The sequence below is a fragment of the Symsagittifera roscoffensis genome, chromosome 7 (genome assembly GCF_963678635.1).
Source record: "Symsagittifera roscoffensis chromosome 7, txSymRosc1.1, whole genome shotgun sequence".
NCBI classification, from domain to species: Eukaryota; Metazoa; Xenacoelomorpha; order Acoela; family Convolutidae; genus Symsagittifera; species Symsagittifera roscoffensis.
Window position 1 is genome coordinate 32,199,064 of NC_087068.1, and position 23,563 is coordinate 32,222,626.

At 35.6% G+C, this 23,563-nt stretch overlaps 2 protein-coding genes across 5 annotated transcripts; both read left to right on the forward strand.

Annotated features, from left to right (window-relative positions):
• The first annotated feature begins 307 nt into the window (after nt 1-307).
• On the forward strand, nt 308-3,935 carry LOC134852114 (apoptosis-inducing factor 1, mitochondrial-like). Of its 4 annotated transcripts, none has more exons than XM_063868400.1 (2): nt 308-492; nt 2,481-3,935. In XM_063868400.1, the coding sequence occupies exons 1-2, from the start codon at nt 312-314 to the stop codon at nt 3,899-3,901; spliced, it is 1,602 nt and encodes a 533-aa protein (XP_063724470.1). In that variant the 5' UTR covers nt 308-311; the 3' UTR covers nt 3,902-3,935. The 4 variants fall into 4 exon arrangements, with proteins under 4 accessions (XP_063724470.1, XP_063724472.1, XP_063724471.1 ...); XM_063868402.1 differs by having other exon boundaries at nt 308-481; XM_063868401.1 differs by having other exon boundaries at nt 308-481; nt 2,488-3,935.
• Nucleotides 3,936-4,066: 131 nt separating this feature from the next.
• Nucleotides 4,067-23,486, forward strand: LOC134852113 (zinc finger protein 26-like). The gene is made up of 7 exons (XM_063868399.1): nt 4,067-4,721; nt 5,585-5,616; nt 6,033-6,331; nt 6,402-6,660; nt 15,284-15,444; nt 22,153-22,428; nt 23,049-23,486. Exons 1-7 carry the CDS (start codon nt 4,097-4,099, stop codon nt 23,335-23,337), a joined length of 1,941 nt encoding a protein of 646 aa, XP_063724469.1. The 5' UTR covers nt 4,067-4,096; the 3' UTR covers nt 23,338-23,486.
• Nucleotides 23,487-23,563: the final 77 nt, after the last annotated feature.

Below are 23,563 nucleotides of genomic sequence, written 5' to 3' on the forward strand. Positions count from 1 at the left end.
TACTATGATACTTTTGACCTTCTGATTACTCTAAAAATAAACAGAAATCGCTTTCCAATTTATTTTTTAGAGGAACCATTTCTCTGTGCTTCAGTATTACAAAAAGGGCACTTCCGTTTTGCTACGGTCAATGAACAAGCTAGATAGGGCCATAATATTGTTATAAAAACTGCATATACATCAGCAAACTATCATTGAAGTCATATATCAGCATTAATTGCATCGTCGTAATGTTAATTTGTCGTAGCCGTCCTTCCGCTACAATAGCGCTCATAGAGTTATCGTTAAATTGAACTTTTTCAGTTTTACATATGTGGAGAAGGTGGCGTTTGTCGGTTGGAGCAATTTCAGCACTGAGCGCTTTGGCTCCTATCGCAGCCACTGACTCACTCAGATCACTGACTCATGGTAATCAGATCACAGACTCTAAGTCTGAGACAACAGAAGACCCCAATCTTGACCCTGATGGAAAAGCCAGATTGTTTTCAAGCCGTTATCTTTATCAAGTTTATTTTCTTCGCTATCAAAAAATGTTCTTTTTCTAAATTTCTCAGATAGCTTAATCTTCAACCTGATTCATGTGTTGGAAAAAGGTTGTTTTTGTTGCTTTACCGGGACTAATGTAGTCTAGCTCTGATATATGTGTTGTTTATCGTAAGCTATGCTATGTTATCCGTAGCCACTGCAGCCAACCTTCGGCGATGTCTACATGCAAGTGAAAAATTGGCTTTTTGTTTTTGTTTCATGGAACTCGCTTAGTGAAAGACATCAATGCACAATTCATAACAGAAATCTATTATCTATCTATTATATATTTGAATGCGGGCTTCACTATCTCGCCATGCTTAAGCTTTTTCAACGTATTATTTTTGTATGTTTAACAAAAGAGTTTTTTTTCACGTTTAACCTATATTGCAATGGTTAAGATTTTTTCAATTCAGTGTTTATCTCACCAGGTTTGAAATTAGCAAACCAATAGTAGGATGATGTCAGGCTTTACCGGGGTGCTGCAATTTAGGCCTCCATATTTGAATTACAAATGCTTTAAAGTTCCGAGATAGGCAATTTTGAGATTTTTCAAGAATTTCTAGAAAATTTAATTTGAGTCTCAATTTTTGCAATTCTGACCCTGTAGTTGGGTGCTGTCAGGGTACTCTCAGGAATTGCGAATCATGCCTCCAAATCTCACTTGTCAAGTCTTTGTAGTTTCCGAGATATGACGTTTTTATGATTTTTTCCAAAAATTTTCAGAAAAACGTAGATTTTAAAATTTTGCTTGAAAGGTTGAAAATCTCAATCCCGTCATTGGAAACTGTGAGTGTACCCTCGGGGTTTGCAAATCTTGACTCTGATATTGACTGCTAATTTTCTTTAACTTTGGGATGTTTTTAAGGATTTTTTCAAAAAATTTCAGAAAATTTAATTTAATTTTTTAAATGAAAAGTTTGAAGTTCGCCTTTCTATAGTGAAGCTCTGTCAGGGTACTTTCAGGAGTTGCAAATTTTGTCTCCAAATATGGCTGCCCAAAACTTAAAACCTAGTAGTTTTTATAGGTATGACGTTTTTTGTGATTTTTTCTTAAAATTTTCAGAGAAGCTAATTAATTTTTCTTTGAAAATTGAAATTCCCAACTCTGTAGCGGGGGCTGGCAGAGTATTCTCAGGGGTTGTGAATCTTGCCTCCAAATATGAGTGCTCAAATCTTTAGTTGGTATATGAAATTAAAACTTTTTTTCAAAATTTGAAATTGCTAACCTGTAGTTGGGGGCTGTCAGAGTAATCTCAAGGGTTAGATTTTGGCCTCCAATTAAGAATACCCAAATCTTTTTAGCTTACGAAATTCGGCGATACTTGTGATTTTTTCTGAATTTTCAAGGATTGCGACTATTGCCATCAAATAAGATTGCTCCAATTTTGATTGCGACTATCGCCATCAAAGTACTGTCAAGGATTGCGACTATTGCCATCAAATGAGATTGCTCCAATTTTGATAGTTTTTGAGATGTGACGTTTTTTCTGGTTTTAAAATTTTTTTTGGAAAATTAAGTGAAGTTTCCCGACGTTGTAGTTGGGCACTATAAAAGTACTCTCAAGAGTTGCAAATCTTTTGTGCAAATCCGACTGCTCAATTGCTTTTAGATTCCGAGATGTGATTTCTTAAAATAATTTTGAAAACTTAGATATAAAAAACTTTATGGTTTTTAAAAATTTGAATTAAAAAAACTTGAATCTTTTTTTTATAAAATTTGAAATTACCAACCCTCTAACTCGAAATTACCAACCCTCATTGTGTTGTCAGAATACATTCAAAAGATGCAGATTTTATTTCCAATATTTACGGTTTTCTATGAGTTGTTAAAATTTTTAAGCACCGGAGGTGCGTTATTTTGAATGTCTGGATATCGCGCTAATACGAAAACAAAGTTTTTTTTATAAAAAAAATGTAATAGAAATAAGCTTGAAATTCAATTGACGCTGAAGACTACAGAAATCTAAAAAAGGCCGATTTTCTTATTGTTGGAGGAGGCACTGCAGCTTTCGCAGCAATAAAAGTGCTGAAAGATGAAGCTGACCGAAATTGTGTGGGGAATATTCTAATGGTAACTGCAGAACATCATGCTCCATACATGAGACCTCCGTTATCGAAACAGCTATGGAGCTCAAGTGATGACCTAAAGTTTACAAATTTTGATGGAAAAAGACAATCAATACTCTACAAAGACGAGTCTTTTTACAGTGATCATCCTGACGTTGAGCTGAAATGCGATGAAAGTGTCGTGAAAATTGATGCGGCGTCAAAGACAGCTGTTTTGAGCTCAGGGGAAGTTATACAGTTCAGCAAATGTCTGCTAGCTACAGGAGCTTGTCCAAAAGATTTAGATCTTCTTAATAAGCATCCAAGCCACATTGTGCGAGAAAATCACAGTGTTTTCAGGACGGTCGAAGACTTCAAACAGCTGAAAGCTAAGTTGAGACCGAATAGCAAAGTTGCTGTGATTGGAGGCGGTTATCTTGGCTGTGAACTGTCTATAGCTTTGGCCGCACTGCGTGACAAAAACATTGAAGTAGTTCAAATCATACCCGAATCGGGCTACATGGGTTTAGTCTTACCAGAATTTCTAAGTAAATGGATTGGGAGTAAGGTTAAATCTATGGGTGTCAAATTTCGAGAGAAAACTCGCCTGAAATCGGTTAACGCCCTTTTTGATGAAAGCCATGCGATGGAATTAGATCTTACGAATGGTGAAAAGGTGAGAGCAGATCATGTAATTGTGGCCATTGGAGTAGAGCCGAGCACTCAACTAGCGGACTCAGCTGGTCTCGAGGTGGATAAAAAACTAGGCGGTTTCTTCGTAAACAGTGAGCTGGAGTCTTCCGCGCCAGATATCTGGGCAGCCGGCGATGCATGTTCATTCTATGACACCAAAATGAAATGCAGAAGAAGAGTTGAACACCATGATCACGCAGTTGTTAGCGGAAAACTTGCTGCGAAGAACATGTTATCGTCTGCGAACTCATGTAATGAGAAACAGGGGATAAATAATGGAAATGCTTCGAAAAGTCCTGAGGCGTTTCATCATCAGTCAATGTTTTGGGGCGACTTTGGTGACAGTTACGGTTACGAAGCAATTGGCCTTGTAGATTCAAAACTTCCCGTGAAAGCTTATTTTAAACAAGGAAACTCGTTTGTGGTCGTAGAATCAGGCAAAGAAGTACAATCAGATTTGGATCTAAGCGAGGGAGTTTTGTTCTACTTAGACCCTAGTGATCGGGAGGCGAAGAAGATTGTTGGCGTAGTGTGCTGGAATATGTTCGGAAAAATTCCATTCGCTCGAAATATTGTTGGAGAAAACTTTTCAGAAAATGACACTGATAAACTAATAAAGAATTTTATTGTCTGATTTTAGAGTTAATAATTTAAAGAACTAATACTAACGATTAAAAGGTAATGTTTGAGAAAGCTGACAATCTGTGCTCGGTCTGCTTTCATTTTTTCACCTGTTATATCACTGCGCTTAGTTTGCTTAAAAAAATCTCCGTTGAATTACTTGACTCATTTCAGTTGCAAAATATGAAAGGACTTTAAAAGCTAGAATATGAGTGGAAGCGGCTCATCTAGCGATCTGAATTTTTCGAATAACCCTTTAGTTCGAAGACACCAGCGCAGTTGCGATGCTAAACCGAATGAAAAAAAGATTCCAGAACCTTTCGGAGGTGCTGACTACCATTGTTTTGTTTGTGGAAGTTCTCATAACACGAAGTTCAGTTTTGTGAATCATTTGGTCGACCATCTCTCAGACTTGGATGTTAATTTCAGCTACAAAACTGGACCTTTAATCAGACGTGACATTATAAACGCTGTTACAGAAATAACAAACTGTCGAATTACGGCCGCTGGAGCGAGAGGACGGAAAGTAGTTTCAAAAAATAATCCAATTGGTGCTCAGAAAGACTGCATTAGCTGTAAATTGAGATTTGAAGACGACTGTTTACTGGCGTTACATGAAAGGCTAGTTCATCAAATGGAAAATGATCTCAACCCGCAAAAGCTTTTTCTCGTTACGATGTTCGAGTGTGATGTGTGTGGTTCAAATTTTCCATCTCTAGATGACCTTGAAGCACACGTCTGTGACTCAGAACAATCGAAAACGAAGAAAAGAAATTCAAAGGCCGTATCTGAGCCAGCTCGTATGTTGCCGGAAGAGTTCGCGCCAATACAATGTTTGTGCATTTTGAATTCTTGGAATTAAATCTACTTATAACGTAATACAGTGCTGATTTAAATTATCTGTACAAAACGAACAACAATTTGAAACTTCAAACGCGTTGTTCTCAAATTAAGATAAGTTAAGACAAATTAAAGAGAGCAAAATTTGGTGGGATTTTCACCAGAATTTTCATGGTGCAATTTGTTTTTTGAAATTCGTAACCAAATTTTTACCCTAAAACGTCATTTTGACTTGAGTTAGTTGAGAATTATGATGAAACCACCGCACTAATTCATGATAAATTTTTTATCAAAAAAAGACTGTTACTCAGTCCAGCAAAGTTTTAGCACAGTCAAATCGTCAAAAGTTTGTATAGGTGAATATATTTCTGCTTGATAGCCAAAAATGGTCATTTTTACAATATAGAATTCAAAATCTTTGCTGAAAAAGAAATTTCGAACATTTTCCGCAATTTTTTGAGGATGTTGCCTTGCTGAAACTTTGTTGGGCTGTGTTAGAGGTTTTTTGCTAAAAGTTTTTCATCAATTAATGCGGTAGTTTCAGCGTAATTTCGGATTAACTAAAAAAGCCAAAATGACTCATTTTTGTGGTAAAATTTTGGTCGCGAGTTTTGAAAAAGGAATTGCACCATAATAATTATGATGAAATTCGCACAACTTTTGTTCCCCTTTTTGTTTAACCTTAACCCAATATGGAAAAAACTAGTTTGAAGTTGCAAATTTTGATAGTTTTTTCCAGTTAGTTTAAATAAGCACTGTAAAAAGTTTACGTAGTCGTTGGGATCTCAATTTTCAGTCTTTTCCAGTGCAACTTCATAAATGCTACTTCAATTGTTATTTAGCGTTTTTGTTTTAGTCATTCTGCCTTCATCTTCAACGGTTTTCAAGGTTTGTACTTTTTAAATTCCTGTGAGAACAATTTAAAAAATAAAGAAGCCCCACCCTATAAGGTTATTTGTACCATTCCACCCATAATTGACTCCTCGGAACAATGCCTCCCTGGAAATACCCGCTGTAAGCTCTCCCAACTCCAATCCGGCTATAGGCGGCTTTTGAACAGATATCTTTCCGGACTAGACAGCTCCCTTTCCCTTCTGTTCCCAACATGCTCCCTTGGACCCCACGCTACTTGTCACCTTTTCAACCTGTGGCTTCGGCCGTTAGATGCTACGAAGTTCCTAGACTTGGAGACGGGCAAGTCCAACCCGACACGGGGCTAAAACAACAAGAATAATAATTTGACTATTGTTCATGAGGATCTCTCTGTTGTTTCGTGATTTCTACAAATGCTCTTGCTGTTTCAGCGCTTCTTGTGCCATGTGTGTGATATGATTATCCTGAGTGAACGGGTATGTCACTTCCACCTAATGCGGCATCATCCAGACTATCTAGTACCAGAGGCAACCAACATATGTCCTAAGTGCAGACGCTTCTTCAAACTGCTACCAGACCTGGCTATCCACATTTCATCACACCACTGCGAGAGCTCGGACCCCCTTGAGAAACTCAATAGAAGAAAAGTGAAGTGGGATTTTGTCTGTGAAGTTTGCAGCCGGTTTTTTAAGAGTTACCGTTACTATGAGAGTCACATGATTACACATAGGTCAGGTGAGTTCAGCTGAACTGAAAATTTACTTTCAAAATAGCTTTTTTAAAATTGACGTTTTTTATAGAGCAGCCCAAAACAGTCATTCGCGGTTTAAATGTAAAGAATGTGAAGCGGTTTTCCTGAATTCTCAACAACTTTATTATCACCAAAAGAAGAAGTGCTTTAAGTCAATGCAAGCGAAGAAGGGTACAAATACTAAAAGTAGTGGCAGTAAACTTCAGGCATCGAATGCAACTTACATGTGTATCTATTGTAGCGAGAGGTTATCCAGCCCTAAAATACTCGGAAAACATGTCAAACGACTGCATAAACAGTTCATCAAGGTAAAGTTCTAACACTAGTCGTGGATTTAGAAATGGGTAAATTTATTGTTACGCTTGCGATTAGCTAGCGTTATCAAACCGGAATGTAGACTTTTTTATGTTAACAACTATTTTAACAAAATCAGTTGAATCACTTATGGTGCTGCTATGCCGCTGGGAATATAAATTTAAGTACCGGGTACTAGTTACTACTCGTCTAGAACTCAAACCACTGTTTATGTATAATGAATGTTTTGTTGTTAATTTTCTACTGATGCTTTTTCGGTTGCATGGTTGTCGACCTTATCTTTGTCAGTTTAGTTTCCAAATTATGTAGTCTACTTTGCATATGCTACTTATATAGCTATCGCGGATCTTATGTGCGCGGTGCATAAATTTTTTTCCTGGTATAAAGCGTTGTATAAAGCTTATTTGATGTCGGCTTCAATTCTGTTGGCTTCTTTAATAATTTTTTTAACTTAAAATGTCCGGTTGTACTTTTGTGATCATTAAGACTCTGGTACCAGTTTGTTAAATGCTTAAAGTTGAGCTCACTAGGACTTCTTTGAAAAACCAAAATTCAAACACGAAAAAAGCATTTTTGTTTTCTCGTTTTTCCACTTCCTTCTTCAATTGTAACTTAGTTCGGAATTCTGTTTGCTAAATTTTTATGTCCTATAATTGTTGTATTGCAAGTAGTGCGAAGTTCAGCTTCGCCTCTGTGTTGGTGATTGTTTTTCTTTTTTGGCGATTGATTTTGAAGTGGCTTAATACAGTCTGAGTAATTTTATTTAGCCCAAAAATGACTCTTAATGTTTTTGTCAATGTAATTAATGAATATTGCCATAAGCTTACTATTATAGCGGTAAAATGTGAGTCTACTTTTGATAGCTTCTTTCAAAAAATCATCAAAAATATTGATGGTACAGGCTTGGAAAAAAACAGAAGTTATTACGCATTTCACTATTCAATTTTTTTAGTGTCTTTTTCCGACCACGCACTCTTAAATAAAGCTCGCAGGAGGCCAAGTTTGGTGACATAATAAAGCTTCATATATCATATTAGGGGAATACCTGAACGAAAACTTGCAGGGGATCATCTTGGGATCATATCAGAGCCCTGTAAGAAGTGATCAGGATTTTAAAACAAATCAATTTGACTAGAATTGCTCGAAGTTTGCATTTGATTTGAAAGCTTCAATTTTTTGAGAATTATTTTGAGAACTATTTAAGTAAATTTAAAATGTTCAAGAGTTTGATTAGCGTCCAAAAAGTCCTGATCTTGTTCCTGGTTATTTCAATATAACGAGTTTCTTTTCCAGTAAGTTAAAATTTCATCGGCTAAAAGGCTTGCTTAAAAATTTAAGACCTTAGAAAATTATTTTCAAAGTTTTTCAAGTTATCACAATTGGCTTGAATCAAGGTGAATTTTTTCAAGCCATCAGAGTTGACTTAATATCAATATAAGTTTTTTTATTAGTAGTAGTATGTAGTAGTAGTAAAAGACTTTAATTTGCTTGAGCAAATTTACATGTGGCACAATCGACAATTTGAACAATAACAAAAAACGAATTTACTGCACGAGTTGCTGCGATTGTACGTGTCGTTCAAGAAAGTTATAAAGAGATTAGATACATCAGTTTTGAAAGCTTTTAGGTGATCAAATACCGAAATACGTGTCTCGATATGAAGTCTATTGGCTAGATAGCACACTCTGTGGTAAAACGAGGAATCAGTCCTTTTTAATCGACAACGCGGTATTTCAAAGAGCGGCAGGTTGTTGCGCCGAAAACCAGGTCGAGGGTATTTCAACTGCACATAGGACCAGATATCAACATCGTACTTCCCATTTACCAGTTTTTTTAAAACAGAATCAGATCATTTAATTGAAGCCTGAGAGATATAGGAAGCAGCTTTAGTCGACGTAGACGATCAGTTGCTGAGTGCCGAAGCTCGCCGCGAATAATCCAGGTGCTCGCTCGATTCTGTAGTCGTTCCATTCGCTCAATGTCGCCTAAATTAAAGGCAGCAACAGAAGAACCATATAGCATACTTGAAACTATGTACATGTTGTAGAGCCGTAGCTTTATATCCCGTGGCGTGGTAAAAGGGATGATACGTTTTAAGCGCAAAAGCGTGCTAGGAGCAAGATTCATGCGCTTTTGAACGTGGAAACTCCATGAAAGTGTGGAAGATATGTAAAAGGTCTTTTACTTGATCAGAGGTCTCGACAACGTTGGCACCCATTTGGATAGTAGCATCAATCGATGGGCAAGTAAATAAAATAGTTTTGTCAAAGTTAAAATGCATATTGTTCTCAAGGGCCCACTGCAGGAGAAAGTTTGCATCTGATTGAATGCTGGCAAGGTTGCATTACGAAAACTTGAAGTCATCAGCAAAAATATTAGGCACGGTAGCAAAGCACTGGTCAGGTAAATCGTTAATTAAAAAAAGGATTAGTATAGGCCCCTGTATAGAGCCTTGAGGTACGCCGCTCCGAATGTTTGCTAGGCGTGATTTTATTCCATTTACCATCACATTGGGTTCTACCGGATAAGTAGGAATGAAAAAGGCGCAAAAGGCTACCACCGACGCCGAGAGATCGAAAATTGTGGAGCAGGAGGGTATGGGACACTTTATCAAACGCCTTTGAGAAGTCGAGATATAGACTATAAGCCGTTTCCCAGTTGTCGTCGATTGCTTATTTAGAAAGCCCGATTGATGAGAAGTGACTTTGTTTCGTACATATGGAAATAGTTTGTTGTACACATTCGCTCAAAAACAAGTGATGGTTTAGACAAAATACTGATCGGCCGATAGCTATTTACCTTCCATTTAACAGAAGACTTTGGATTTGGTACTACTCTCGCAACTTTTCAGTGTTCTGGGAATATGCTGGAGAGGATATGGCGAAAAAGAGCCAAGAAATGTGGCGAGAGTTGTAGAACATTTGCGCAATATGATCCCTGGTATGTCGTCTCAACAACCAAGGGATGCTTTAGACAGGGCAAGTTCAACCTCTTCTAAAGAAACTGTAATTTCGTTCAGCTCATTTTCTGAGAAATCGTCAAATAAATGGTCATCTTCGTTGAAAACCGATCCAAAGAAAGTGTTGAACCCATTTGCAATTGCACGAGAATAAGATAGCGGGGCATATGGAATATCGCGGAACATAGATTCTGGTATGTCGGAATCGCAGGACAGTGAGCGTAAAAGTTTAAAACAATCATAAAGCGAAGAGTTGGTTTCAGAGAACTTGTCAACTTAAACAATCTTGTCGATGTCAACAGAGAACGATAAATCGTCTAACACATTCAAATACGTTTGCTTGTTTATATCAGAGGGAAATCGTCTAACATATAAATCTTCTAACATATAAATCGTCTAACACATTCAAATACGTTTGCTTGTTTATATCAGAGGGCAATTAAGAGTCGATGAGCGTAGTTCAGTTTCTGTTATATAGGGTGTTTCGTAATATAGGGTGTTTCGACTTTTCATATATCTATTAGAAGATTACCTGAAAGAAAGCTTGCAATGGGACAGCTTGGGATCATATCAGAGCCCTGTAAGCAGTGATTCGGATTTTAAAACAAATCAATTTGACTAGAATTGCTCGAAGTTTGCATTTGATTTGAAAGCTTCAAATTTTTGAGAATTATTTTGAGAACTATCTAAGTAAATTTAAAATGTTCATGAGTTTCATTAGCGTTCGAAAAATCATGATCTTGTTCCTGATTATTTCAATATAACGAGTTTCTTTTCCAGTAAGTTAAAATTTCATTGGCTAAAAAGCTTGCTTTAAAATTTAGACCTTAGTAAATTATTTTCAAAGTTTTTTAAATTATCACAATTGGCTTGAATCAAATTGAATTTTTTCTAGCCATCAGAGTTGACTTAATTGAAATAAGTTTTCTTATTAAAAGTCGATGAGTGTAGTTCATACTCTGTTATATAGGGTGTTTCGTAAATTATGCGCATTTTGAAAACGCTGACATTTCATATATCATATTAGAAGAATACCTGAAAGAAAGCTTGCAGGGGGTCAGCTTGGGATCATATCAGAGCCCTGTAAGCCGTGATCGGGGTTTTAAAACAAATCAATTTGACTAAAATCGCCCGAATTTTGCTGCCGAAAAAGTCGATCATTCACAGCGCGACATTTTTCCATTCGTTTATGATGTTTCGAGTTGCCCTCAAAACTTGGCACTTTTTGTGGCTTGGACAACGTTTTCTACCGATGTTTTGAGCTCTGTGATAGCTCGGGATTTTTCGATATTGACTTCAGCCGCAGCCATCCCCAGAACCAGTCCAGGGGGTTCAGGTCAGTGCTCTGAGCCCGTCACGGTACTTGAGCCTTTTGACTGATTACTTGATCCCTTATTTTGGTTTGTGGCCATGCCGTGACCATACACGAGGTGTGTTGGATGCTCCATCTGGCATAAACTAGCATCGGCGTAGATCTCGTCTGTTTTTGAGGGGGGTCCAAATTTGATTTTCAAGCATATCTTCGTAGTGAAACTGATTGCAGCTAACTAGAAAGGACCTAAAATGATACCTTTGACTTCTCCAACCCAGCGCATAATTTTTGGTTTTCAATAATGTATTTGGGGTTCTCAACAGCCAAAATTTGCAATTTTTATGCATATGTTGCTGTTTCCACGACTTATCATTTTTCGTACTCAAAAATAAACAATAATCTGAAAAAAAACTACATGTTTCAAGAAGCCAAATGCAAAAAGTGTTTCATATTCAACGAATTCCACGCGACTCCAAACAGTTGTCAAGGGCGCATTGATATTATGGTTTCTGCGCCCTCTGCGAAGTCATGTTTCTGGATTTTGTATGAAAATGTTTTCTACAGTGTTGTTCAGGTCATCTTCGAAACAGTTTGATCGACCAGCTCTTCGGACGGTGCTCTCCATAGCCTGAAAATTTTTGAATAAGGATGGTCTGGCAATGGAGAATTTCAGTAATTGGCTTGCAAAGGCAACAAGTGAACATGAGTTTCGATGTGAAGTATGCAACAAGTCGTTTTCTTCGGCGAATATGGGGATCATGGCGTTGAAGTCACATTCGAAACGGAACAAAAACCATCAACAATTGATTAATCTAAGGCGCGAAACTATGAATGTAAAGCAATTGGAGCACAACACTGATGAGTCTAGCTCAGTGTCGAATGACGTTGTGAAAATTGTTGTCGAGGAAAGGTTGCCTACCCCTCAACCAGTGGTAGTAAATGATGCTACACGCAAGGTAGAAGTTCTTTATGCATTGCATTTGGTTGAAATATGTTCATCTTTTCGCAACTCAGATGTCAGTCAGTTGCTCAAGATCATGTTCCCTGACAGTGCTATAGCTGGCGACTATCAATGCGGGAAGACAAAGATAACACGCAGATCAACGCAAATCACCCTCAATGCGAATCGTCCAAAATTGTCTAGCAGTTTGTCAAAGACAATCTTACGATTCCAAAGCTTTATTTCTTCCAGACAGTTGCAAGAATCTTCGAGCCTTATCTTACGTTTTTCCAATCTGGAAGTCCTCCAATTCCTCGTGTACCTGAGGCTATTGAGCAGATTTTGAGGCAGCTGATGGGCAAAGTGATTAAGTCGGCGTTGATAGATGATGGATCGTCTTCACCGTCTAAATGATATTGGTGTTAATGAAGCAGAGAATCAGATTTCTGTGAGAAAATCGATGTTGGGTTTGTATGTAACAGCCATTGCATCATTTGATGCCGGTGGAACTGATAAACTTGCTTTTCTGACAACCTGCAGAGATATCATTATGAAAATGTGTACCGATCTTATAACGAAGTCGCCTATAAATTTTGTGGATCAACAAAGACCTTATTGATGACAATCAGCAGCTCGATACTCTTGTCCCTCTTCGTCGGTGCAAAGATGGCTTCAACATACTGGAGAAGCGCTCAAAATCGGTATCACCAAGAAAGTTTTCACCTCAGTTCGTGGAGCAAGATCTAGATACGAAAACGACTTGAAGGATAAAAAGAAGAATTACAAAAAGATGTCACTGAAAAGAAAGAAAGAAGAAATCAGTCAACTTTCTGCAAAAGTCAAGCAACTGACCGATGAGCCCGAATATCTGATTCGCATGGAAGACGAAAAGTCGGTTCAAGCTGAAAGGAAAAAGTCACGGAGTCGAATGCTTTCCGGGACAATTTCACTTAAGAGCTGATTTTTTGTCGGTTTTACGAAGCACAGCCTCGCCTGTGTCATCATTTTAAATAATAAATCGAACACTTCTTCACAGACCTTAAAAAGGAGTATGAATATTCAGGGCTTTGCCTTGATAGGAGCACTGCTTACTTCAAAATACGAAAGCCGAAGTTTTTCAAAAAGAAACAAGTCTGTATTTTTCCGTTTTCTTGCGTTTTTTGTTTCTTATACTGTTCTTTGATATTGTATAGAATAAAATGGATTTTTTCTGATTTTGGAAGTTAAAAATCTTAGTTGAAAGGACGTGCGAGTTTATCTTTTGCGAGTTTTTATTTTGAAAGGACGTGCGAGTTTAAAGGACGTGCGAGTAAATCATTTTAAGATGATCTGATCTTTTTTGTTTTCAAGTTTTTTCTATAGTTAATGCCTAATTGTTTGGCAATATCCTTTTCGGTCAACGAATCTGAACGAAATGAATAACCTTAAACTGTCCATATCCAAATTAGATTTTGGTTTTTCACTAGTTTCCTTACGTAAAAACTGCTAACAAAAACTGTTTAACCTAAAATGATATAGTTTTGACCGATTAAATTGCTCAAGTTCATCGATATTCCCAACAATTTTGCGCAAACGTTGTTTTGTTTTGATATTGTTTGAGCAGGTTTACGTGTTTCCAATCTATATCGCCTTTTCGAGGGTTGGTTTTTCGCTCCTATGTGTAGATATAGTTTTTAAAGCTTTAAGCAAATTTATCCGACAACATTTTGACTTTCGACTGAACTAATAATCATTCTGAAGTTTCAGTTTTGCCTTTTGTCGGATTTTGTGCTTTTTTCGCTGAAAAATTGCATGGAAGATCATTGTTGTTTTTGAATTTTTGAATTGTTGTCTTGACATTAGGCAAAAAATGGACGTCTCCTAGAACGCAAATTCCTGTTTCATTCAATGCAGTTTTGACAATTCGGTTGCAATTTCAACGCCCTTTCACTGACTCAAGGTCTGAAATATTTCAGAAATTCAAGACATGTCCGATAATTATATTAAAAACGATATATGATTAGTAGCAAAAAGTTAATTAAAATGAGCAATCAGTGCTTTTCGACGCTTTTTTGCTTGCTAAACCTGAAGCCGAACAACCTTGAATTTTTTGTCAGACTAAATTCAAAATGCAAGATCATCGATTATCCGATGATTATGCTAGCCTAATTTTTAAAGACTGCGATGAACATCCAGATTCACCATCAAATAGTTAGCAAAATTAGTTTAAAAATCGAAATCCAGAAATATTTTCAACAAAAAAAAAACAGATTAAGCCGCCCCAAAAAAACGGAAGTGAAGATGATTAAATCATTCAAAATTTGGAAACTAATCGCAGAAAAACATTAGCCACCCTGAGCAACAACTTTCCTGTTTCAAGGTTTTCTATTCGACGCTTCGAATGCAATTGCCCGCCGATTTTATAGGTTTTGAGCGAAACTCTGCTTAATGAACTTTCGACCTTATGTTTATTTCAGGTTTAGTTTCCGTTGATGTCTGGAGAGTTGTTCTTTTTAATTGATTCTGTCTGTCCGAACTTTTTGCAACTCTCTATAGTTAATGCAATTTGTTGGCAATATTCTTTTAGGTTAAAGAAAGTCTATAGAAAGTCGGTAATAAATATAGTTAATACCAAAATTTTGGCAATATTTTTTCAATCAACGAAATTGATTGAACTAAAACTGCCCATTTTGACGTCGGATTTTCGTGTTCAACTGATTTCTACCATCAAAAACGGTTTTAAAACACTTAAATTTCTTTAATGCTAGAGATCTGACCGATTAAATGGCTCAAGGTAACCGATATTGCCAACAATTTGGCCTTCACTATAGATTGGTTAGTGAGGTAGCTGCCTGAGTTTTTACATGAGAAAACGGTTAAACGAGCAATTTAACAGAAAGGAAAAAAAACTGACGTTGCGATTGCAATTTCAACACCATTTCATTGACTCAAGGTCAGAAATTTAAGACATTTCCGATAAGTTTGTTAAAAACTATATATTTAATGGCAATTGGTTGGCAATACTCTTTTTAGTTCAAGGAAAGTCTGTAGAAAATCAGTAATAAATATAGTTAATGTCAAAATGTTTGGCAGTATTTTCTCGATCAACGAAGTTGATTAAACTAAAACTACTCATTTTTTCTTTACTGATTTCTGCCATCAAAAACTGTATTCAAGAAACTGAACTACTTAAATTGCTAGAGTTTTTGACCGATGAAATGGCTCAATGTCACCGATATTGCCAGCAGTTAGGTATTAACTATAGATTGGTTAGTTAGCTAGTTCGCTGAGTTTCATGTGAGAAAACGGATTACTGAAGAATTTAACAGAAAGAAAACCGTTTTTTCCTTTCTTAAGAGATGTTTTCATGGGCTACTCACATTTAGTTGATGTGTTTATCAACCGCTATCAGAGAAAGTCTTTTAGGGCAAAAGTTTCTGCTGCCCAGACGAGAATTGTCACCTGTTACTCGCTAGCTATTCGAATGTTGCTCGTCATTTCCGCAAGTATCATTTCAATGAATGCAGCTTTTGTCATCGAACGTTTGATGGAAGCAAGATCGAAAAGTTCAAGATTCACATTCTAAGGTAAGTAAAACATGTATAATTTGAATCAATGTATTCACGCATAACGAAAATATCGTAAAACTTATAATCGTTTATGAAATAATCGTATGAGGTATAATCGTATATGCTAGTTACCGCTTAAAACCTTGTAGTTCTTTAAATTTGTTAGCAATCATGTGAAAGGTGTTATGCTCAGAATTTCTGACCCATTTATAGTTTTTAACAAATTTATCGGACGTCATCTTATTTATTAAATGTAACTCCGAATGCGCTATGGACGCGATGTTTAACTGAACGCAATGTTTTAGTTTTGTCGAAAGCAACGTTTAAAAAATTCTTAAGGCTTGACGTTTAACGTTTAAAAGAAGGGCAAGAATATTCTAGAACTTTCAAATTTTCTTAGGTCTGGAGTGTTCTAGAACTGTTTTTGACAAAAATTCAATGCTGTAGACAAAATGGACTCAATTCGTTTTCAAGGTTAGACGGTGCCTGTCCATTTTTTTCCGAAATTTGCGTTTTTAGATTGATTTCAGTCTGAAACGAACCTTCTAGAAACAACAACCTCCTTGCTAGAAAAAGTAGCTGTTTGCCAACCGATTTGCACTATGCAATTTTCAAAGTTTCCTTGCTTGTATAGCTTGCTTAGAAAAACTCAAGCTTTTCGCGAACCGTTTTGCCTCTTGAAATAATTTGAGAAATTCAAAAGTTTCATCGCATGAATCGTGTGCTCATAAATGATTCAAGTTATCTCATTGACCGAATCGTTTTGCGAAAAGCTCGTTTTTTGAAGCAAAGCTTTCGCAAACATTTTGTAAGCAAGTTTTTTGCAAAATAAATTTAAAGTTTTCAAAGCTTTAAAAGCTTGCTCAGATAAACTTAAGCTTTTCGCAAAATGATTCAGCAAAGCTTGCTTCGAAAAACTTCAACTTCGTGAACCGATTTGGTCAGCCAAAAAACTTGAAATATTTCAAAGATTTATTGCATGACTAGCTGGCGTCGAAAAGTTTAAAGCAAACTGATTCCGTTTATGAAATAACTTGAAATAAATCAAAATTTTGTAGCTTTAAAAGCTTGATTAGAAAAACTTCAACTTTCAGTCTATGAATTAATTTGAAATAATTTAATTTCCATTTATGAAATAACTTGAAATAAATCAAAATTTCATAGCTTCAAAAGCTTGATTAGAAAAACTTCAACATTCAGTCTATGAATTTATTTGAAAAAATTTGAAGTTTCATAGCTTCGAAAGCTTCTTAGAAAATTTCGCAAACTGGTTCGGGATTGAAACTAACTTGAATTATTTTGAATTTTATACCTAAAAAAGCTTGCATAGAAAAATTTCTTTTTTGGGAACCGATTCGATCAACCAAATAATTTACAGAATTCTAAGAGTTACATAGCTTAAATAGCCTGTTGAGAAGACAGACTGTAAGCTTGCTATCTTTTTTGCTGGCTCTTTTTTCTATTTCATGAATTAACTTGAAATTTTTTGAAGTTTCATAACTTAATTAGCTTCCTTAGAATTACTTGAATTTGTTGCCAACAGATTGGCTTCATGCAACGATCTGAGATTTAAAGTTTTGAATAGCTTATTAACTATTTTTTGCAAAAGATTCAATCCAATAAACGATATGAAAAACTTGAACATTTCGCGAACTGATTCGGTCCAGAAAATAACTTGAAGTAATTCAAACTTTCATAACTTGAATAGCTTGCTCAAGAAAAACATAGGCTTTTCGTGAACCGATTCGGTCTACGAAATAAGTTGACGCGTATGAAAACTCAAGCCAAATAGCTAGCATACCATAACTAATTTCTTGGCTTATCATTTTGATCGGTCAAATATCTTGAAATAGTTGACAATTCCATCGCGTGATTGGCTCCAATTGAAAAACTTGAAATAGTTCTTACCGGAACAAATATAAAAAACCAAAATTTCAATTGTTTTTAGTGGCTTTGAAGTAAATTTTTATTTCGCTATCCGATTCGCTGTTTTGGTTTCAAAGGTGTATATATTTTAAATAGCTTGCTTAAGAAAAACCAGTTCGCTGTGTGAAATAGCATGAAATGTTTCAAAGTTTTACTGCTTGAATAGCTTACTAAGACAAGTTTTTACTTTTCACAAACTGATTCCTGATTCGCTCTATCTAACAACCTGAATTTTTTCAAAGTTTCCGTGCTTAAATGGCTTGCCTAGAAAAACTTTACTTTTTTGTTCAACGTTTCATAGCTTGGATAGCTTAATCAAAACATTTTTTGCGAGCCAATTGTTTATTGGAGGCGGGCTTGCTAGTAATGTTTGAAATAATTGAAATTGAAATCCATTAACTTCAAAGAACTACAGACATGATTTACATTTATCGGACAAAACGAATATAACTTGAAATTAACAACGCGTTTTTCTCAAATCTTGATGAAGACAAAATTTGGCTAGAATTTCATCAGAATTATTATGGTGGAATTTATTTTTGTGAAATTCAGGCACAAAATGTTACCCCAAAAACGAATATTTTCAGATTTTTTTAGTCCATCAGAAATTATGCCAAGATTATCCTTCTTAATGTCGAGCTATATAAGAGGCTTGTTTTGATTTATTTTTGTCAGAAATTGAGCCAATAGTTTTGGCGTAATTTTTGATTGACTGAAAAGCCAAAAATGGTCGTTTTTGGGTTAAAATTTTGGTCCTGAGTTTTGCAAAATAAATTACACCATATTAATTCTACTGAAAAGCAAAATTCTAAGCAAGTTTTGTCATACCAATTTTTTCTCTTAATTCAACCCAATTTGAGAAATGCGTTTAAAGTTATATTTGCTTTATCCGGATAATTTAAATCAGCTCTGTGGCTTTTTGAAGTTTCGCGTTAACCCTTTTGTCGGCGTTTTATGTGTTATTTTCTAATGAAAAATTGCATGTGAGATTGCTGCTGAATGAAACTTTAAGGACTTGAAGTTATATTCCAAAGAACGGACCTCTGAAAACGCATCTTTTTAGTTTGCTCTTATGATAGTTGCAACGCAATTTCGAAAATTCGTTAGCAATTTGAATTTTATCTCACTCTCAGATTTATTTCAGGATGTTAATTTGTCCGATAAGTTTGTTAAAAACTATAAATAAGCTCAAGTTGTGGAAATGAACTAATCACTCGTTCTGATGGCTGATTTCATGCGCCCCGAAACTGGGCTTCCTTTGATCAAGAATGGCATGCCATCCTAGCTGTTTTTCAGCTTAAGAGAAAACTCGTGACCAGACTGTAAAAGAATTGACTATTTTTTCTGATTCCGTAAAATGAAATCTAGAAGTTGCTTGGTCGTAACTGGTCGTAAATTATTTGGAACAAGTTTTGGCTATTCATATTTTCTAATTGCTATGCATAAACACAATCTTAATGTTGTTCGTTCTATGCAAAAATGGTTAAGAGTATATACACAAGCCAGCTAGCTAGCGTAGTGTTAGATTACCAATCTCATTTTTTTGAACCCAAATATGGAATCTGTTGTATCTGCTTTATTCAAGACAATTGTTTGTCGATTGTTGGGCGACCAAGAAGTGATGCCAGGACGTGCGACTCTTAACAATAGTGGTCAGCTTTGTGTTTTATTACGAAGCGTCTTTTTTTCTAACCTATTTTGCAAATAAAAGTGTTTTTTAGAAGTGTTCATTTATTTGGAATTTTCACCGTTGCATAGCATCTGTTCTCTGCTTTACATGTGGTTTGTGTTTGGTGAAGCTCAATTACAACAGACAAATGAAGTTTTAAAGTCTTCATGCTAATGCCATCATGACCAACCGCAGTACTATTGCACGCCCTTTTAATCGCTTCACTAAAATCTTTTGGTTCAATCATCGAGAATAGAAATGTAACTGCAATTCTGGGATAGGTGAATTGAAAGTTAGGTGGAGATAATTTTTTTAGCTAGGTTCATTTCTATTTCAGCAAAACATGTTATTTCTTAATTGCCTAAGAGCGTGAATACGTTGAATTTTTTTTTTGAATTTTCACTGGACTCTGCAGACTGGTCGTAGAAGCGTATTTTTTTTTGCTGTTTTGAACTGTTGCTCGCTAAAATTCAATGGATTTTGGATATATCTTTGAAAAAACAAGTTTTGTTCTGTCATAGCTTGACATTCTCGAGTTATCCATTTCTTTTTCATTTTCTGTTCGATACAAGGCATGAATGTATCTAATGATTCAGTTATTTGGGTATGAATAAAAATAAGTCACTATTCAAACAAAACTTAATATTTTGCAAAAAATTGCTCAGTGCAAAGAAATATTCAACAGTGTAATCGTTTTTATTAATTTTTCGAAATTGTCAGATCCTCAGTTTATATTCAAATTTTCGATGCTATTTTTGTTCCGACTTTCGATACGAAAGTAACGGAATATTTGTGCTCGGGGTGGGTTTTTTTTTCTTCAGACAAATTTCGACTTTTTAACTAGCCATTTTTGACGGAATTTTTTTATCATCCGAAAGGTATTGTTGTCCTGAGCTCAAATTTGAAACGATATTTCACCTGTGATCATTTTTCGTGAAGTTACGGGGGTTTAAAGATTGCCATTTTGGCCAATTTGGGACAATTAACGCGCGATATACTTCGCGCTATTAACGCGTAAGCGGAGAGTTAATCCGTCTTAGAAATCGTTCCAAATTGGTTTAAGGAAGCTTATTTGCCATAATTGGTTTGTTACATGGAGCAAAATTTATCCTTTTGTACTTTAGATGGCGTGTGGGGGGATGATTTTCATTAAAAAAATTCAAGTTTTAGAATTTTTTTTTTCATTTTATTTTATTTCATTGAATTTTTTAATGTTGTTACTGCTCCATAAACCTTGAAAGACAGTCGGAACATTCAGGGCTTCGCCCTGATACGAGCAGTCTTGTTTTCTTTATTTTCAAATAACAAAGATTATTGATCGCTGATATTGGTTCCAATCGTATAAGTTTTCGTAGAATTGTCAGAAATACAGTGGTCAATACAAGTTTTTGAAGTTGGCGTGATTCTAGTGGAAGAAAGTTTTGTATATAATCAACCCAAAACACTAATGTAGATTTCTATATTCCTTAGAAATTGAAGTAATTTCCAAAATGTTGATATTCAGGTTCCCACAAAAGTTTTGTTTTCGGTTTCTGTTTTCTGATAAATTGTCCGGGAAAAATTCCAAAGACTCCTCGAAATTTTGTCTGCCATCTCAGGAGGTTCATACAAAACCGAGATTTTAAAAGATTCGATGTTTGGACCGTTAACGGAAATTGATAAAGTTTCTAATGTTGAATTGGAGTTGAAATCAGGAGTTAAAGTAAAATTAATTTCTTTTCTAATGAAAAAAGCGCAGTAAAATTAATTTCTTTTCTAATGAAAAAGCGCAACCACCACCTTTTTCTTTTCGTCCTTTAGTAACAGTTTGCTGATATCCTGATATCTTATGGTAATCAACTGGATTATTATCTGAGTTAGAAGTTTCACAAAGTGAACTGATTGTATGTTAAGAAAACCATCATATAGATGGTCCATGATGGCATCGAAGCGAACTAATATTCAAAAAAATCAATTGAGCTGTTTTTTAAATTTCCCACTTCCTCTTTCCTTAGTATGCTTAATATCGTTCCCATATATTCTATGTAAAACAAGATTAGTACAACAAAAACCAGGTTGATTCAGTTTTTAGTCAAAACATAGTCTCGGCAGCAGTTCGTCACTCCCGACTCTCGTTCCCAGGAGAATTAGAAATTGCTCTTTGAGTTCCATGAGTTTTCGGTTTATTCTCTTCTGTTGGTGTATCTTGTCGAACCGTTTTTCGTGCTGTCCTTCTTGAATTAACTAATTTGTTCCGGTGATTTTTTGAAGGTTTTTAAACTTTACTATCCCTGACGAGTGTATTTTCCATTTTCCGTTATTTAGTTTTTTTTTCGCTTCGAAATTCTATTCGGCGTATATGATTTCGGCTCATGTTTTGTCGGCTTGGTGACAACATGAGCCGAGCCGCCCTATTTTGTATCGGTTAAAGGATAAGAAATGATTCTTCTACCCTTGTTTAAATCTTGTCGTTTGGTAGTATAAAAGTTATAAGCTTCAAGTTTTTAATCGCTCAAAAATTTTTTATGACATTTGTTTCATGTAGCATTTTTTGTTTTTCGGATGAATTGGTGTCTATCCTTGTCTCTTGCTGGCTTTGTGAACGCTCGGAAAATACTGAAAGCTTGGTTAATGCTGGTGGTTGTAATTCTGGAGATCGAATTTTTCGTATTTCCAAAAAAAATTTGGTTTTTGTTGCAAAGTATTTTTTTAGTTATTTCCATACACTATCTGGCAGCCTAGAATGTTACGCTTTCGTTGTATCAAAAAATCTTATTCAAAAAACAATCCGTTTTTTTCTTTTCCTTGATAAATAATAGTTAATTCTGTTCATTGACAATTTTCCAACAATCTGTTGGGTTGTTTATATTTTATGGGACAAACTACGATCAATTACTTGCTAGTCGTGGGTTTTAAATTCTTGTAGCGACAGTAAGTTAAATTATCGTAGCGTTAAAATGCAAAGAATTTACTTAAATGACACAGTGTTAAAGACTGAGTCAAATGGTAGGACACCATTTTCTATGGGTTTTGTCTGTAGCCGATTGAAAAGTTTCCGAACTATTATAACGAAATGCATACCTTTTGGGGAAATTTATAGTAGCAAAGGAAAGCTAGCCGATAATCGAGTTGAATTGAGTTATAATTTTTAGGCACTCATTGTTTCGATTGCGATGCAACTTCTGTCACCGACTGTGCTACACTAGAAGTATTTTGAAGACTCATGTGAGGCAATCTCATAGCAACATGCATGTGATGGCCAGACATCTGTTGACTGTCTGTTTAAAGAGAGTTCGCAATTCAGTACACGGTATGGATTCCAAGACGAGAAAAACGAATCGCGGAGTATGGTCTGTAACACCAAGTACGATAGATCAAAGTTTGCCCGGAGAACGTTCGCTGCAATCAATGGATTGGAAACACCAGGGGTAAGTTTTTGACGTGAAATGTATTAGAATATAGTAAGTGCTTTATCGATTTGTTTTCAAATATCTTGAACGATTGTTTTTCGAACCAAATTTGTTAATATTTATAACAATTGAACAAAATAGCAGTTCAACGTAAGATATTAAAAGCAAAAAGTCGCCTGTTTAGTGTGCTTGCAGCTGATTTGTAGATTGAATTATGATTTTGAGTAAAAATTTTGGTGAAAGAAGAAAGGGTATTTAAGTTTCTTTCATTTTTTTGCTAATTACTTACGATCTCCAATTACGAAAGTGAAACTGGGGCAAAAATTGTAAAGGTTAAATTTTTAGATTTCTTAGCGCAATTAGAAAATTACCTTTTCATGAATTTTTTCAAATTAGGTTTTTTATATAGAAAAAGTGCCTGTCATAAAAGATCTTAGAAGTTCAGAGAGCTTGAACGTGATATGCTTTTTTTCTGAAATTCGAAACAAAAGTCTAGCATTGACATTTTTCCATCTCTGTTAATTATGTTTACAATTACATTTATGCTAAACGCTTAGTATCAATCTAAGGGCTGCTAGCTTGTTCAAATTTAGCATTTTAATCTCTCGAATATCTGCTATTCGCTTGCGTTGCTTCAGATCAATGGAAAGTGTGTGCCATGAAAGAGAAGCAACTGGAGAGTACTGTTTGGGAAACAGTTCAGTAGAGGCCGTAGATGACACACCCTCTAGTGTGGAGAGAATGAACTTCTACGGCACCCTTCAATTGGGAGAGATTGAACTGCCGCTCTACCAATTGAACGAAGAACACCTCAATCACATCCAGCTGCACAATACAATGCCTATATTCAGTCTGCTGCCAGCAGCTACACAAGTTAACAGAATTAACACAGAGGTCGAGGAGCAAACAAATGATCAGCAAATTTAGAACGCGGGGTTGATTCAAGTGGAACTCAAAAATGAACTTCAGTTATAATATCATTTATAATTGCTCCAAAGCATCAATTATTAGTTTTTATATAATTTATAATTGCTCCAACGCATCAATTATTATTTGAAGTTTTTCGTGTTCGTAAAGTGAGATGTTCAGATATTTTTTGAAACCCTGAACATGGTTGCGAAAATGGCGAAGCAAGAAATAATTTGGAATCGTA